The sequence below is a fragment of the Pectinophora gossypiella genome, chromosome 4 (genome assembly GCF_024362695.1).
Source record: "Pectinophora gossypiella chromosome 4, ilPecGoss1.1, whole genome shotgun sequence".
NCBI lineage: Eukaryota > Metazoa > Arthropoda > Insecta > Lepidoptera > Gelechiidae > Pectinophora > Pectinophora gossypiella.
This window is the reverse complement of record NC_065407.1, coordinates 5,623,457-5,642,251: the sequence shown is the minus strand read 5'-3', so window position 1 is coordinate 5,642,251 and position 18,795 is coordinate 5,623,457. Positions and strand designations below refer to the sequence as shown.

At 37.1% G+C, this 18,795-nt stretch overlaps 4 protein-coding genes across 12 annotated transcripts in view; 1 reads left to right on the top strand and 3 right to left on the bottom strand.

The window, feature by feature from the left end:
* LOC126366253 (cholecystokinin receptor-like) overlaps positions 1-18,795 on the bottom strand; it is a 268,987-nt gene that overhangs the window by 106,348 nt on the left and 143,844 nt on the right. The window lies entirely within an intron of this gene.
* Positions 2,612-4,417, top strand: LOC126366275 (sucrose-6-phosphate hydrolase-like). The gene has a single exon (XM_050009352.1). It carries the CDS (start codon positions 2,665-2,667, stop codon positions 4,111-4,113), a length of 1,449 nt encoding a protein of 482 aa, XP_049865309.1. The 5' UTR covers positions 2,612-2,664; the 3' UTR covers positions 4,114-4,417.
* LOC126366274 (sucrose-6-phosphate hydrolase-like) lies at positions 6,159-10,280 on the bottom strand. The gene has a single exon (XM_050009351.1). It carries the CDS (start codon positions 7,740-7,742, stop codon positions 6,276-6,278), a length of 1,467 nt encoding a protein of 488 aa, XP_049865308.1. The 5' UTR covers positions 7,743-10,280; the 3' UTR covers positions 6,159-6,275.
* LOC126366260 (proton-coupled amino acid transporter-like protein pathetic) overlaps positions 10,414-18,795 on the bottom strand; it is a 231,414-nt gene continuing 223,032 nt past the window's right edge. For all 9 annotated transcript variants that reach the window (XM_050009329.1, XM_050009330.1, XM_050009331.1 and 6 more), the window contains one exon: positions 10,414-13,572. In XM_050009329.1, the coding sequence (XP_049865286.1) occupies positions 13,280-13,572 (293 nt within the window). In that variant the 3' untranslated portion in view covers positions 10,414-13,279. The remainder of the gene's footprint in view (positions 13,573-18,795) is intronic.

Below are 18,795 nucleotides of genomic sequence, written 5' to 3'. Positions count from 1 at the left end.
ACAGCCCCTCTGGCGGTCATTAAGGCGATTCTCACACTGCCCCGCATGATGCAGTGTAGCGCATGGATGCGTGTTCTTCCGTTGCTTGTAAGTATCTCCGTTTGTATAGAAAACACGCACAGTCTAACATACAGAAAATGCATCCGTATGAACGCGAGTACGCTGCATCACGCGGGGCAGTGTGAGAATCGCCATATGGAATTTAAATGCATAGTAGAATATGTTACTGCCTGTTACACCTCACTGATGCCAACACCTTTCTTTTTTGACGTGACTTATTGTAGCTGCTGCTGAAGGCTCTCACCCGGTACAACGTTTAAGACTACAGCCTGGTGCCCAGTTGGGCGCAAGCCTCGGCTGGGGGCGTCTGAGAGGAAAAATATTTGAAAGAATTAATCGACCCTAGTGGGTCGATAGCGATAAGCGCTGAATGAGGGAAATCGTCATCCACGCCGGCGGGGTCGGTATCGGGGTCCTGAAGTCTTTGGTGTCGCGAGCCGATTGGCTGCCTCTATGGCTAGAGTAATGCCACCACCACTATTGTAATCAACGTTTTGCGTAAACCCATACAGCCACAGCTGATAAAAATAACGTCTTGTATTTAAAGGTCCCGATTGACGTATCAGTAGTTAGTGTGTCAACACTTGCCTATTATCTATAATGGCTCTTTTGTACACACAAAATAATAGATGTTTACATATTACGAGAACTTATATATAAGTAATTCACTCTGTTTCGTGACTCAACTATGATAATTAAAGCATTGGTAAAACTACATAATAGAGATAGGTTGATTTTAATACAAATACAAGAATTGTATTACACTTGTCGTTGCCCGCGACTATGTTAGTATGAATCTTTACTTTCTGAGAGGTTCAAATTGAAACTCTACAAGTAGTAGTAGTAAGTAGTAAGTACCCATTTTTTTGAGCCCTTTGTTCATAATTATTTTTTTTAGTCCCAGTGGTATGAATTGCATTAATATATTATAAATTGCATTATAGTATAAATACACTTGAATTATAAAAGAATAGTTTCCAACTAGTCAGATTAGTTACTTTTTACGAAACGCCAAAACACGAAATGACTATGGAATTTGTATGAAAAAGCAACCTAACAAAACGTGACAAAGTGTCGCACTTATTATCAAACTTTACTAAAACTCGTAAATTAGTTAAATAGAAAAAAGAAAACGTTTTTTTGTCACGTGCCTTTATTTAATAATCAGAATTTTATGATTTATCTTTGACCTAGGAAACTACCCAATTATAATCTACTCACATTTAGAAAACAGATTTAACCATGCAAATCGCGTCTGATAGCGCGTGAATGATGTTTTTTGACCGTAAAATAAAGATGCTACAATGTCACATAATAAGGAAAATATACCTAGGCACGTATGTGATATATATCTTAACATACAGACAACAATACTCATGTCCTTAATCCCCTGCCGTAATAGCCAGAACCAGAATAAAACCCACATGACATACATGAGCCATATCAGGTGCCTTTGGCGGCTCAATCATAACCCTGACACCAGGGTTGATGAGGCTGGTATTCCACCTCACAACCCACACGATAAGAAGAATTGGTGTTGACGTTCCCACATGGATATAAAAAAGAATTTTGTTTTTGGGTAGGCATTGTGTTGTACTTGTTATTTTATTAAAAATAAATGTATTTTCTGAGCTTATGAATGTGTTTATGGTCAAAGAAGGCACGCAATATTTCCTCGTTTACCCTTGTAAACTATAATTCCCAATATATCAGCTAGATGTTATGCAAAATAGATATAATTCTGTTTTAATAAAAAAGTTAGGAACAACAAAGTTCATAAAAAAAATCATTTTCGTAGCTGGTTATGAAACACGGTTACAAAAACGACAAGTAAATTCCATTATCGTAACTGGTTATCAAGAAAGAAAAAAAAACCATGTTCGTATCTGATTACCAAAGGTCAGTTACGAACGTGGATTAAAGGGAGAAGCTTATTGCAATAGATACCTCTAGTAATTGTACATTGAGTTACAAGGAGCATAAATTCTTTAGTCGGTTTTTGGTGGGATTACAAACAGCTGAACGCATTCTATAATAATATACATACATACATAAACTCAAGGCTGTTTACCACCGGAATTCTATAAACTATAAAGTCTGTATAATACAAAACCACAAGGGAATTAATTAAATTCATTTGTATTCATCAACACTAAGCATGTTTCATAAACTATTCCGTTGGTAACTAGAATGTTTATGCATTACGAACAAAAGAAAGCCGTTTATTTTCAATGGGCCATTAACCTAGGAAATTAGTCTAAATAAAACGAATGATCTGGTAAGCACCTCCTTACCATTGTGCGAATAATATTATATAAATTAATATTAAGTTATAAGAACTTATTATCATAATATCCGGCCAAACTTTATACATCCATAGTGTAACAACGCAATTTTTCCTTGTTATAACGTCGTTGAGCGATTCTAATCTTGAGATAATAGTACAATTTACAATAAGTTCATTGTCAGGTGACTAACAATCGAGTGTCGTGCCGGATTATTTATATAAAGCTAGGATCTACTGTGAATGGTATCTATTCCTCCGCTAGAGCTCATCCAAAGCGGTAGTTCCTAAGTAGACACACCACCATTGTCGTATTCGCAATGGCGGAAATAATTAATAAGTTGTGCACCATCATACTCATAGTTCGCTATGTAACAGCAGAAGTAAATGAACGCTACTACCCGCGCTACCATTTAGCACCACCGCACGGATGGATGAACGATCCCAATGGATTTAGCATATATAAAAACGACTACCACCTCTTCTATCAATACAACCCAAACTCCAGCTTAGAACCTGGCATTGCTCACTGGGGACATGCTAAGAGTAAGGACCTTTTCCACTGGGAACATCTTCCCATTGCGATGTATCCAGACCAGGATTATGACAAATCAGGAGTGTTTTCTGGAAGTGCTGTAGTTGACGCCGACAACTTGATCTTGCTATATACTGGCAATGTGAACCATCCAGGAGAAGATCCTGACCATGAACAGCACCAAGCTTTGGCATCAAGCAGCGATGGAGTAAACTTTACAAAATATAGCAACAATCCAGTCATTCAAGGTGAAGAACATCAGCCAAACTTCAGAGATCCAAAAGTCTGGAAACACAATGATACGTATTACATGGTTCTAGGAAATTCCTTCCAGAATAATACTTTGGGTCGAGCTCTTCTTTATGCGTCAAAAGATTTGATATCCTGGAAACAAGTGTCGATTTTAGATGAATCTGATGGATCTCTTGGTTACATGTGGGAATGCCCAGATTTCTTCGATCTACGAGGCCGGTATGTTTTACTTTTCTCACCGCAAGGTATTAAACCTCAGGGTGATAAGTACAAAAATTTATATCAGACCGGATACATTGTTGGAGATTTTGATTACAAAACAAATTTGTTTACTCCCGTAACTGAGTTTAGAGAGTTAGATCACGGACATGACTTTTACGCTACACAAACAATTGTTGACAAGTCGCATCGCAGGATAATGGTCGCTTGGTTTGATATGTGGGAACAGAATTATCCCGAGAGGACTGATGGCTTTACTGGATTTATGACTATACCACGTGTTTTGTCCCTAACAAGAGACGGACGTCTTATACAAAAACCTGTGAAAGAAATCGGTACAGCGAGGGGTAAGCTGTTACGTTCTGGTAAAGCTGATAGGGGTGCGGCTGTAACTTTGACTGATAAAGCTGGTGAAATCAAAATAAAGGCTGAAGGTAACAAAGATTTAGAAGTGATAATTGAAGCATCAAATGCTACTGTAACGTTGTCTTACAATTATACCGATGGAAGAGTGTCATTAGACCGTGGTGGTGCTGATGGTCTGCGTCGTACTAAGTGGCGCCCGCGTGGCAAGCTCCGCTGGTTAATTTATGTAGACGCTAGTTCAGTGGAATTGTTCTGCGGTGATGGAGAAGTGACCTTCTCCAGCAGATTCTTCCCCGATGGACCGACAGCGGTACGCTTGGGTGATGAAAGTGATGTACAAGAATTTGTCGTAAATGCCATGAAGCGTACAGTTCTTAAACCTCCCAAGGGTAATTGAAGAAAATTATGATTACCCACCTTGTTGTAGTACCACGACAGCTGTATTTATTTATTATATTTTTACTAAGTATTTTAAAGACAGTTTTCGTTAATTGTTTGGCAAACACAGTGAGATATTTTTAGTCAAATTATTACTTCGTCGTACAAGAATGTTATTGATTGTGTATTATTTGAGTAATCTACGAATAAATAGTAATTATGAGTAATAAATTCTGTTAAGAAATAAATTATAACAATGAAGCTCTAAAAATAATGTGACACTCTATATTGACGAGTCTTTGAGTTTGAACCGAGGTTGCAACCAAAATAAATTAAGAATGTAATTTCAAGTTTATGTTTCATACATTATTTGATAATCATGATTAATGATACTGCGATGAAGGAAAAACGTGACGGAGACGCCCGCCCAGAAAAATATAATGTGACTTATGCTGTCAATGGTGAGATGACAGTCGGCTGTTTAAAAACTAGTAGACTATACTATGCCAGTAACCTTAACAAGGGCCATTGGCGACTCCTTAATAACCTTGACATTAGAATTGATCCCACACACACGTGAAAGAAGGAGATGCAGTAACGGGTAACTGATCACAGCCACCGGGCGGTGGCCAGTTAGTTAACATGATTTTTCATAGGTATATTTTGTTCTAACTCGCTGTATGCGGTGTGGCTGGTGGCGAGCACTAGCTACATCAGCGTGCACAACTCGCCACTTGTGATCATTACATGTCACACAATTCCTCAAGTGTTCCACCCACCGTGCGGTTACCTTTCAAAAGAAAGACGTGACTTTTTGTAGATTTGCCGCAGATGGCATTAACGACAAATGGCGAGCGCTGAGCGCTCTAACCCGATACAAAATTTAAGACAACTGGTCTGAGAGTGCCCAGTTGTACGCGAACCTGCGTACAACTGGGGCTTAGGGCGTCGTCTAAGAGGAGAATTATATTTGAAATAATTAATTAGCTAGGCGATAAACGCCGAATGAGGGAAAACGTCGATCACGCCGGCGTGGTCGGTATCGGGTTCTGAAGTGTTTATTGGGGCGCCGATACTTTTCAGTGCGGTTAACTGTTAGGCGTCCTACTATTACATTCTTCTTCATTCTTACATTTTTTATTCTTACTTATAGCATCTCCTTGCATAAAGTTCTTATGGTAGGACCCCGGCAGCTACAAGCGGGTTATAATATGTGGCAGCTTTCGGACACCGGTGGCTGTCAAGCGTTTCTGCCTCTCTGTTATAAATCTGTTATGGATGATGCCTGTAAAACGGCTACAAATAAGAATAGTTATGTTTAAGTAGCAAATGTATCTTTTACGTTATTTTTGCTTCTAATTAGAAATTATATATGACGTGTATTTTAAGGTCTGTAGTAAATGTTTCCATAAGAACAGTTACAGCGGGGTTTCACGTGTCTGGGAGCTTAAAATTATGTCTTAAATTTAACTGAAAGTACATCAGGAGTCTTCCGAATCGTACAAAAGTGAACCTTATCTGTTACGTGATAGTTTTACGTGAGGTTATTTGAATACGTTTTAGTAGACGAAACCCATTTGCATTTATAATTACGGAATCATCTTATTTTCAAAATATCTTGATTCAGCCCGCAATTTGTCCTAATTAAACTATGGTCGGTCCCACAAAATGAAATCGCCAGACATCGAACAGGGTGGAGAACTTCTATTCAGGCCACCGAGAATGTGAATAGGCCGTTCTATCACCTCTTATGTGTATTTGCAGGCGTCAGGTTTCCCATATAATTTTGTATGAAAGTATAAATTGTTCTGTAATCGAGCGTACCATAGCTATAATTAATCTGTACAAATGATTCTTTGAAAAATACAGACATTCAAATCTAAATTTAAAATATTTATTTCGGAAACTAGTCCATATTATGTTAATAACAGAAAGCTTAATTTTATTAGTAACAGATTAAAAATAAAATAACATAATTTATTTAATTTTTAGTAGGAAACAACAATTTATTGATATTTAATATAACAAGCTCTCTTAACGTTAATAAATTGATTAATTAACTTTATTTCGAACAATAATTTATAATATTATTAACAGCAATAAAGACTCGTTTAAAAAAGTAAAAAAATTATAATTAATGCAATAGAGAATTGCCATTCATCTACAGATCAACTAGGTATATCAATTTATTTGATTGTGGCCCATGGGAATGTTAGGTTTAGGCATTGTGCGTTTTATGTCATGCACAGTGAACTCTTTTGCTTTGCTCCGATCCCCCAGCCGCACCGAAATCGGTCCATCGGGGAAAAATCTACTAGATAAGGTTACTTCCCCTACACCGCAGAACAATTCCACTGAACTAGCGTCCACATAAATCAACCAACGGAGCCTACCATGCGGACGCCACTTGGTACGACGCACACCATCAACACCACCACGATCTAAAGATACCCTTCCATGAATAGAGTTGTAAATCAACTTCACAGTTACATTTGACGACTCAATTATTACTTCCAGACTCTTATGACCAGAAGCCTTTATATAGATTTCACCAGCTTTATTAGTCAATGTCGCAGTCGTACCTTTATCAGCTTTGCCTGAACGTATCAACTTGCCCTTCATTCCTGTGATCTCCTTGACAGGCTTCTGTACTAAACGTCCCTGTTTTGTAAGAGACAAAACGCGTGGAATAGTCATAAAACCAGTAAAGCCATCAGCCCCCTCGGGATAATTTCCTCCCCACATATCAAACCAGGCAATCATTATTCTGCGATTATTCTTGTCAACCATAGTTTGTGCAGCATAGAAATCATGGCCATAATCTAATTGCCTGAACTCAGTAACTGGAGTAAATATGTTAGTTTTGTAATCGAATTCTCCAACGACATATCCGGTTTGAAATTCGTTTTTGTACTTGTCACCTTGAGGTTTAAAGCCATGCGATGAGAAAAGTAAAACAAAAGCACCTTGTAGACTAAAGAAATCAGGGCATTCCCACAATTTTCCAACGGATCCGTCAGAGTAATCCAAAACTGACGCTCGTGTCCAAGAAAACAAATCTTGTGAAGTATAAAGAAGAGCTCGACCCAAAGTATTATTCTGGAAGGAATTTCCCAGCACCATGTAATACGTATCATTGTGTTTCCATACTTTAGGATTTTTGATGTTCAGCTGATGTTTTTTACTTTTAATTATTGGATTGTTTTTGTGTTTTGTAAAATTCACTCCATCAGTGCTAAACGCCAAAGCTTGGTAATGTTTGTACTCCGGTATCTTACCCGGATAGTTCATATTGCCAGTATAGATCACGTACAGAGTATCGTTTTCAACTAAAGCACTTCCAGAAAACACTCCTCCCTTATCATAATCCTCATCTGGATACATCGCGATGGGAAGATGTTCCCAGTGGAAGAGGTCCTTGCTCTTAGCGTGTCCCCAGTGAGGGATTCCAGGTTCGAAGCTGAAGTTCGGGTTGTATTGGTAGAAGAGATGGTATTCGTCTTTGTACACACTGAATCCATTAGGGTCGTCCATCCATCCATGTGGTGGTGCTAAGTGGAAGCGCGGGTAGTAGCGGCTGTTGACTTTTGCTGCTGTGAACTGAACTATGAGCGCGAGGAGGCACAGTTTATTCATCATTACTAACATATTCAATCTTACGAAGGTGTTGGCTAATTAGTTTAATACTACCGTTTTCAATTAGCTCTTGTCTAGAAATATATAACATTGGCAAAAGATCCTGAATTTATATAATAATTATGTTTATAATCATAATATAGGTATATGTGTGTATTGTGACTATGGTTAAGAAATGCTTTATTAATGGAACAAAGGGCGGAACAATAACAGCTTGCACTTCTTTACTTCTTTCTTATTATTTATGAGCAATCACGAGAACATGCGTTAGTTATTTCAGGATGATGCAATTCTCGACCGTGGCTTATTTGGCCGGACGAATGAGGAGTGTTGGGAAAAATATTTCTTGCACGTTGGGCTTAGATGCCTGCTAATAAATACTTGATGCTTGATGCTGCTTGATGCTTGATACTTTAATGCTTGTTAATATGATAAGATCTTGATTCAAAGAGAAAAAGATTTATGATTGCTTTTTATGGATACGCAGTGCTTTTATTCAAAACCCTAAGTGCCTATTTTTATTCTTTGCCTCCAGATAACAACCGCTACGGAAGTAAAATGGTAAATTGGGAAAGTAAAACCTGTTCTTACTGAAATTTAAAAAAATGCTAATATTCAAGTAGACTCGACTGATAAAATAAATAATTCAAAAAGTCTATCTTTTAGCAGATGCACCGGACATGTTATTTAAACTAGCTGTTGATAATAATACTGCCTACCGCGTATTATTATTCAAAGCTAAGATTCATAGTCATACTCAAAAATATATTTATGCAATTGATAACATAGCTACAGTAATTATATACGTAAATATATTTTTGTAAGACTACTCATCCGCCTAAAAGTACTGCAAAGTCACAAAAGCTTGTCACAGAAAAAAAATATCTGATTTGTTAACACGTTACTGCACTACATGCACCATTAACTTTATCAAATAACACAATAGGTCCCAAAGCTTTTGTTACCCAAATATAAACGAGGAAAGAATATTGTTATCACAAGTACTTATATCAATAGACAGGTGAGAATCTTTAGCGTTTCCCATTTGTTCGATGTTACTTACTCGTACTACTAAGTACTCGTGTTCCGAGGCAAAATGTACAATAACTCAAGTCAAAAAATTGCTATTATCCCCAAAAAGGTTTTTTCATCCAACATAACGGATTATACCCCGAATCCCGACGGAGTGCGAACCCATATATATAAACGCTGAAGGAGGGGAATGTCGATCCCACGGAATAGAAGAAAGATGATGGAAAGGCATTAACGCGTATTTTGTATGAGAACTGCTGTCGCCGGTTCAACCCCGCTATCTTCTACTACTACTCCTGCAAACTGATAAACATGACAGTTCTACTGCTTCTCAAATTCCATAGCCACTTTACCGGCAATGTATATTCTATGTGATAGGCTACAATTCCATCATTACTTTTCATTATACTAAATACAAAAGAATTATTTTGATAAACAGCCGATCATACTAAGGTTTTTAGCTTTCTGATATATATGAAGAGGAAGAGCTTACACGGAACTGATTGCCTTCTGAAGAGAAGGCGAACGTCGTGTCTTATAAGAAAGTGAAGGAAGTGGTCTTTGATAGACAAGAATGGAGAATGCTACACCGACAAGAGGGTGGCTCTTAAATTAGTGTTAATGATGATAAGGAGGGATCTCCTTGCATTGTTTTTTTTTTCTTGTACATGTTCTATCATGTCTTTTTAATATTTGTTTGATATTTGTTTTTTTTTTCTTCTACATGTCTATCATGACTTTTTAACATACTATCGCGGAGCTTCATAAGTAGTAAAGCGGACGAATAGAGTGCAAAATTGAAGTATGAACTATGTGCTCATACTTGTATGGCGCGCGTTTAGCGCTCACTTGGCCCTTCCAACCTATTTCTTCTATTCCGTGGTCGATCCCTTGCGCCAATCCGCCCGAGATATATGAAAATTACATCGTAGTAGATGCGTCCTTGAGTCATTGTCGAAAACAGTTTGTGAGACTGTCTTTTGTTCGGTAAGGACATTGTAAGCTATATAATAATGCTGTGATTCTGCGAAGATGGTTCCGTGCTTTGGAAGGCACATAAAGACGTCGGTCCACGTACTAGTCGTAATACACGTACTTACATCGACCCGCAGAGGAACAGCAGTACTAGAGGGAGTATGCTTCATACCCCCTGTGGTTGATTGAGGGGAGACTTGTGGCCAGTAACGAGTTATTAATGGCTTAACAATATGCTGGTTCAGACATTTTTCCTAAAATTATGAATAATCTGTCACAACATTTTTTCTGTTAAAATTTTAATTAAATCGTTATACTTAATTTTTATTCTCATTTTTCTGTTTTTATTATATATACATTTTACACAGTGACCTAGTGTGTGTTATTACACAGTGATCTGCGCGTGCAATATAACAACGCATTCAGAAACCTGCAGATCAAATCGAGTTCGTAAGTGAAGTGAATAGAGAAGTGTACCGGGAATCACCTCATAGAATGCGGATACATCTGTCATATCATATTAAAAATGACAAAATCTCGCATCAACTTTAGTACGACTCGCTGCCGCACTCGCAACTGTCTTGCTAGTATGCATTCAATTTAAGTACGCAAACCTCTAGTTTCGAATCTAGTGGTTAGGTTCTTACGTTGCAAGAATATACATGAAACACAAATATCATCTTAATAGTTATTTATTTAAGTAGTTTCTACTTAATCACAAACATTGTACTTTCTGTTTTAGAGTGATTCTAAAAAACATTTTGTAATCACATCAAGCGGAACCTTAAATAATAGATACAGTACGTACATGTTTTTACTCTGTAATTAACATCTTGACAATAATAAAGGCTAAAAGAAAATAAACAAAATTAGTGACGCGCCATTTAGCAAACTGCAATAATAGGTACGTTACAGGTTTTCAACACTTTCTTCTCTCGCAATATAAGCCGCTGTGTTCACAATATAAATCAATAAGCACCAAATGTACAGGTAACGTAAAGGTTTTATTGCCACGAGGCGGAAGTTGGGTCAAAAACTGAATTTCGACAAACTGTTATCCAACAAAATTTTACTACGGCATTATGAAAATTACTTCTTTATTCCGATACTTCTTTATTCCGACAATACGTTGTTACGACGTCTTAACTTCGATACTACTCTACTCCGACGAAACGTTTTTTCGACATGTTTTTTCTACAAAACGATGCTAAGTATTCGATCAGTATTTTTTACACTTATCGAATATTACAGTTGTATGCGTGACGTCATCGTAACATACATAACAAACATAAACAGCCTATATAGGTACGCCCCACTGCTGGGCACAGGCCTACCCTTTATGAACCGGACGGGGCATACCCCCTCCGATTATGCTCCATAGAGCATAAACCTAATATATTTACTTTAAATTCTATATTAACTCAGAAGCATGGTCTGAATCATTCCTGATTCGTTTTCGTTACGATGTCACTAACACCCTGTATTGTGTCTAGATAGTCAGCTCGCCTGTACAATATCGAACAGACGTTCGTTCTGCTAAATTACAAATCGCATAATTGGCGCAAGAAATACACATTGTAGATAAAAAGATATACTTAGGTAAATATTAATATAGATCTGTAGTCTACAAATCCGTGATAGTCCTGTTCGGAGAACGCGGGACTCACATCGTAGTATCAAGGGTTCGAATCCCGGCTCGGGATTTAAACAACTGAATTCGACTTTATGAGTTTGAATTCATATTTGGATCATAAACAATTGATACCACATGGTTTCCAGCAATAGGTTCGACACCTATTAGATTAGAGGAGGAGGAGGAGGAGGAGAGAGAGGAGGAGAGGAGGAGGAGGAGGAGGAGGAGAGAGGAGGGGAGGAGGAGGTCTACTATATACCTCTACCTACCCGTTTGGGGATAAAGGTGTGATGCTGTTATGTATGTAGTCTCATCATTCGTTCTAAAATTCAAAGGTTCGAAAATGTAGAATATTTCCTTAGAATCCTGTTATAATACCAAACAAAAAAGGTAACTCACAAAACGGCAGAAAGCTATTCCGTGTGGTAAACTAACATAATGTACTAAGCAAGACATACGTAAGTAATTACTTAAATAAATATGTTTTCAAAGTTCTAAGTATCAAAGTGTGTACAACAATTAGAAGTTTTCCAGTTAAAGCGCCCATTCTGTTTACTACTTGCTTAATAGCACCTAACTTATGCCTATAAAATAGAATCCTATTCTTACTATAGAATACTAAGTTTTCAATACTCTGTAGTCTGTAGTCTGTTACTCTGGAGTAGGTACGATAAGCTACAAAAGTCCAATCAGTTTCTAGTTTTTTCTTTTGCAAAGTAATAAATTAACTGGTTGCACTTAAGAGCTCCTGGTCATGCCGTTTCTGTGATAGACCAAAAACACCTACAAAAACATAAACTAATGGTTCATAATTTCACCACTGTTTACAAATGATTCGCTGGGCTCAGTGACTGAACTTTTCCTCATTTTGATAAATATGTTCAGTGGTACCCCAAAAATAGTTTAGTCTTCGAGATAACAAAACCTAAGTGTCACGAACTAAAGGATTCTACCGCTAAAACAGTTCAATTCAAATGATATTCGATTGAAATATTTATTGAGCATTATAGTACAAGCATAGCCAAATAAAACCTTTCCGGCAGTAAAAAGGCACAAAAGATAAGTAATAAAAAAAATATTTATATATACGGTCGAATTGAGAACCTCCTCCGTTTTTGAAGTCGGTAAAAAGAGATTTATTATCTGGCTTTGAGGCAGATAGGATCAGCGTCTCAAGAAAAAATTGAAAAAAGAAAACAGTAGCCATTGTGTTTACTACATAAAATTCCCACTTTGGGAAAATTCCCGGGAACGGCCCATCACTGGTACCGTACTGTGTGGGACGCGACGCTATGTATATCTAAGTATATCTATGTATATCTAAATCAATATAACAAAATAAACATCGTACGACTATTTGCCGAAGCCTTCGGTCCCTACATATGTAGGGACATATATATATTACATATGTAAATAAATAATAATTGACCGAGTGTAAATACACCGTCTTCAAAACAGTACTTCATTCACTAACATATTGCAGTGGCTAACAATGCTTACCTCTTCATATTATCATGTTATAATATGTCGGTTGGTTTCATTGGAACGTTTTGGCGGTACTTATACCTAATAGTATAAGTGTTACGTATATTTTTATTTTAAATAATTACCCAAATCGAATGGGTCTTGTAATAAAACTACTTAATTAATCACTTTTTCTAGTCGTGTGTTACATTACTTCACATACATATTTTACATTTACAACCGAATCTTAATTGATAGGTATAGTCACAATATTAGTGTATTAACTTACAGATTGTACTTTGTATTTTAAAGCAAAAACAATCATTCTTACACCGCTCGCATAAAGCAGACCTTACTGTTTTATTGAAATAAAAATTATTGATAAATTCCTTGTTCTGTGGCTTTACTGCACATTACCACTGATACCTGCTTTTGTACTTATATTCTAAGATGCCAATGTTTCGTTGACGTGACTTTCATGGTTTTCGTGCCCCCCACCAGCCAAGTCTTCAATCATAGCGACGATGGCAACATAAGACCCTGATACCAGAGCTATGAGGGAAATGATAATAATGATGAGGTTCTTCCATAAGATATAATTGCAGCAGCCAAGGTCACGGTCCCAGCGGTAGAAGGTGTCGATGATGGCAGGGAAGAGAAGACCGAGAGTCGAGAAGAAGATGGCGCCTGTAAGGCCGATGACTAACTCGAGGTTCGGGAAGGCAGCTGCGATGGCGACTGTGAAATAAATTCCATTAGTAAGTAAAAATTCAGGATGTTAGTGACTTCGTAACGAATAGTGAAGGGGATGATTCAGACCATGAGTCCGAGTTAATATCAGGTGGAATTTTCCGTGGCAAAAGTATGGAACCGAACATAATTAAAAAAGCACTAAAATTGTCTTGATTTTCTGACAGGAAATCCCACTTGATATCAACTCAGAATCATGGTTTGAATCATTTCCCTCAGTATCATCAGGGTTTTCATTGCGATGTCACTAATTGTTGCCCTGTATATTATTGGGATGACTGGTGTTTTAAACCTGTTATTCCACTACAGGATTAGGAGTAATATAATGTGTTCAGCTGTTTACTATCCCATGAGTTACTATCATGAATGTAATGCTCGAATCTGAATTCTTTGCATTTAACCATTATTTTTACTATGAGGTATAATAAAACGACTTGTTGAAAAAACTAAAAACACGCGATTGAATCGCGCTCAAATACCAGTGTGCAACGCTCCGCGACTGCGCGTTTGCGGTACGTTTACGGAAGAAATTAGAAGAAATCCATGAATATTGAGGGAGGAACAACTAAAGGCCAGTGAGTGAATGAAAACTCGCTACGTCCGACAGAAACACGAATTCAAAGACTTTCAGCGAAGGGTCTCTGATTTAGTTTCAGAACCCTGTACGACCAAGGAAAGTCTCCGAAGCTCCAGCCAAGTTGTTGAAAACATTTTTCGTCGTAAAATATATCAAGTAAGTAGTTCAATTTAGAATGTGTCTGAAGAGTCTGAATAAACATTGAAGAAATCCAGATAAATTACACTCCTAAATCGAATACTAAATGTTGCATTAGTAATAAGAAAATTACGAGTTCTGAGCTGAGCTTCTCATCTGGTAATTAATGCCTGGAAGTAATCAAAAGTGTGCAAACAAGGTCAGCGCATTGTCCAAAGGCCAAAGATAGAAACTTTAAGTATTTACGGTAGTCAGTTTATTGGTTCTTTCTTTGCTTAGGGTGACAAAGTCATATTGCATTAAAAGCAAATGTTTTTTGACGGACCTTATTATTGAATTTTCGAATGGTATTCAATACCTGCCTGGATAGAATAATGATTAAAATAAGATGCTTTTACTTTCAGGACAAAACAATTTTACAAACATCTCTATTCACGGTCCATAACATTTAATTTTAGTTCCATATTTATATGCAGACTGCAAACTATGCAAACTGTGTTTGAATGAACATACATTAGTTGGATCACTAAAATGTTCTAAGACTAATGAACATGTCAAGGTCAGACACTCATTTCCAAAGCTAACAAATTAAACATATATTTTGACTTATAAAGTGTTCAAGTGACTAATTTATTACAACCGACTTCAAGTCCTGGTAATAACTCCACAAGAAAGTAAGAAACTTATTAAACTTACCTACACAAAACATTATACTTGCAAATGTTAAAAGTTGTGATAACTTTAATGTTTCGTTACATAGAAGTTGTCTAACAGTTTTGACTAAGTAATAATTAATTTTGAGTGTTAAGTACACGTTTCTAGCTCCTTTGAAAAACATAGCAGGCGTTCAGTAGCTTATCGTTCAAATCATTTTAGACATTTAATTTTATGGGACGTTCTTTTTTCTATGGGTGTCGTTATGACGTATGTCGTCAATATAGTCACCATACGATTTATTATATTCTCCAAATAGGAATTACGGACGAGAATAGTCTCAGTTTGTAAGCCTGTCTGTAAAAACTGGATCATCCTAGTGTTATCCCGTTTTTCACAGGGTCCGATTACTTAACCTGAAGATTTGACAGGTCCGGGATTTTACTGAAGCGACTGCCTGTCTGACCTTTCACCCCGCGAAGGGAAAACTAGTCCAATACAGGTTAGGTAACGTCGACAAATGACAGGAATGACGAATTGCTATGACAATGTACGGCGCGCGGATCTATAAAAATACTTACAAAGGAAAAAAAAATGTTCCTCCATAAATTCCGTTTGTAGAGATGACGCTTTATACAGATCGCGATTTGATTAAGGTTGATTTAGTCACGTTGGTCTGGATCTAACAAATAAATTACGTGATTGAGATTCACTTTGACAGTCAAGCAGATTCGTGGTACAAATACAAGGAAAGTGGATAGGCAATAAAAGTTTGTAGTAAACCTCTAGCAAACAAAGTTTGTCCTATTGTTTTTTAACAAATTGATAAAGAGAGACAAATCTGGACTTGGCAAAGGAGACACTATACATATTATTATTAGTGTCATAAATACGAAGACTTTACAAGATGAAGTGCTATCGTTAACAAAACCGAGTACAATGGAGGTTAAGACAGATATATGACAAACACGGGAAATAAGTTCCGAGATAGTGACCTACATAACATATCATAATGTCGACTAATGCCTGTCTCGTTACGGGTATGTGAAACGTTGCTTCAGGCTCTGAGTTGGGATGTTTCTCTAAGCCATTGATGTAAAATAATTGCGGGTGACGTTGACAAAATGACAGTACACAACTTCTACGTAGGCACACACAATTTGTGTTTCATACACAAAACGAGGAGCTCGGTGGCGCAGCGGTAAACGCGCTCGGTCTGCGATTGTTGAAGTTAAGCAACTTTCGCAAAGGCCGGTCATAGGATGGGTGACCACAAAAAAAAAGTTTTCATCTCGAGCTCCTCCGTGCTTCGGAAGGCACGTTAAGCCGTTGGTCCCGGCTGCATTAGCAGTCGTCAATAACCATCAATCCGCAGTGGGCCCGCGTGATGGTTTAAGGCCCAATCGCCCTATCCATCCATAGGGAAGGCCCGTGCCCCAGCAGTGGGGACGTTAATGGGCTGAAGATGATGATAACACAAAACGCAAAACAAAACACACCTTATTACAAAACGAAGACTTAAACTATGTTTAAACTGATGATCCGCGCCACGTAAGAAGTCGACGGATTTAAATGAAACTAATTGACAATTCATTATGTTTATGCTCATTATCTCATGTTTGCCTATTTTACTTGTTATATTTCTCTTTTGTTTTGTATTTTGTTTTTTCCTGTTTGTGCAATAAAATATTTGTGATGTTATGATTATCTGCAGAATCAGGGACAGTAGCGCCGCGACCGCGGATCTTCTATCGTGCCACGGGGTGTAAACCTAGTTTATCTTTTAGTATTTGTTTTGTAACAGCCTCTGTGGTCTAGTGGTTAGAGCGTTAGGCTCACGATTTGGAGGTCCGGGTTCGATTCCCGATGTGGATGTTGTCGAAGTCACTTTGTATGGTAAGGACTTTACATGCTTAAATCACCTTAATTTAAAGTCGGGTAGAAATTGGATCGGGTAGACGTAGCCGCTGAAGTTGCTGTAGAGAAACAGACAGATGCATGTCAATGAAACGCGTGTGACAATGTCTTGGCATGAATGATCTTAAAGGTCGTCATATGTTTGAACAAACCGCGCGATGTGCCGTGCTCTTCGCCATTTTCTATAAGTACCTAGTTATATATTGACTTGGTACAAAAGTAGAAAATAATATATAGATATATGAATATCATACGATTTTTTATGTCAGAACCTGTTTTTCGTAAAATCAGGACAATATATTTTTATAACCTTTTCTAAAACAGAAGGTTACGATCAATCTTCCAAACCAATAGGCATGTAATATACTACCCAGCTCTCTGACATTATTCGACATGAATCTTTTGCCACATTTTATGTACGAGGTAACAAAATTTTGGATCTACCGAAACTAGAGAGCTACACTGAATTTCGAGTAATATATTTGGAGCTAACAAATAAAATAAGTACGTCTAGACTATTCTAACTAGTCTTTTGGCGGGAAGAAGAGAGGAATGACGATTACTCCACCGACAAGAGCGCAGCTCTTAAATAGAGAGAGAGTCTTTGACTGTGACTTCGTCGTCCGTGGTTGTATGGTACTATAAATTCTTGGTACGTCATCAAACCGAAATGCATGTGCCCCGATTATTATTTTATTACAGCTTCTTTCACTCTAAGGTTACCTGGTAGAAATTGATGTTTAGCAATAAGACCGCCTATTGTACTTCTTTTTTACTATCTGTAATTGTTATTTTCTTAAGTGTGTTAGTGCATTAAAAAAGTTTTTATATTGTATTGTTGTCATATGCCACAATTTGACGAACTAATACATAGACATAGAATAGTTCGTCTTTACATAGATGATGATCTATGTTACGATATTACGGACCTATCTCACTAAGATACCATAGTTGCGCCACCAATAAAATATATTTATACACTTGTATACAACCTGCCTCACCAGGGGGTTAGCCAAGTAATTTATATATTTATTTACTTATATCTAACAATATAAACATCGCCATTACACGCACACCCAATGCAGTGATGGAAAAAACAAGGTTCCTATAACAAACCTAATAAACATTAATATAAAATGAATAAACAATATATGACAGAAATTAACAACCTTACAAACACCGCCATATACATATAATAAAAAAACATATAACGAAATGTCAAGTGTTACGCGATACCATTAATATTATTACATGTGTAAATTTACAACTAAGAATTATTAACAACAATAACAATAAATTGAAGGTTGTCAAATATTATGTCAATGTATCTAAATATTTTAAAGTTACTGCTGTGCAAATACATATAAGTACATAAAGAGATCTTTATATTATTATATATAAATATAAGTCCTTTGTTGCACAACAAAGTTGCCAGCAACAGAATCCTGAATAATTATTAGCTAGCTCAATAATAACCCTGACACCAGATATCTCCCTAGCATTATCCCGTTTTTCACAGGGTCCGCTTACCTAAGCTGAAGATTTGACAAGTCCGGTTTTTGAAGCGACTGCCTGTCTGATCTTCTAACCCGCGAAGGGAAAACTAGCCCAATACTGGTTAGATCACATACCTCCGAATGCATGCATTGCATGCATGCATTTCTTGGGAATGTGGGTTTCCTAATAGCAGGTTTGGTGAGGTTGGTAATTCACCTCACAACTCACACGATAGAAGAAATTGAAAGGTAACCGTTGTCCTAATGAGATAATGCCCTTATAGAAGTAATTTAACTCATGACTTTTGATGTTCAACCTCACTCTGAAGATTGAAGACTGTCATTGCTAATGACATGTAATTTGCTTGTTTGCAACGTTCTAATTGCCTTAATTATATTATCATAAGACGCATTCCCAGAATGTAATAT

Excerpts from the sequence above, each read along its gene's own strand:
- LOC126366275 (XM_050009352.1), top strand. The coding sequence starts at position 2,665 with ATGGCGGAAATAATTAATAAGTTGTGCACCATCATACTCATAGTTCGC.
- LOC126366274 (XM_050009351.1), bottom strand. The coding sequence starts at position 7,742 with ATGTTAGTAATGATGAATAAACTGTGCCTCCTCGCGCTCATAGTTCAG.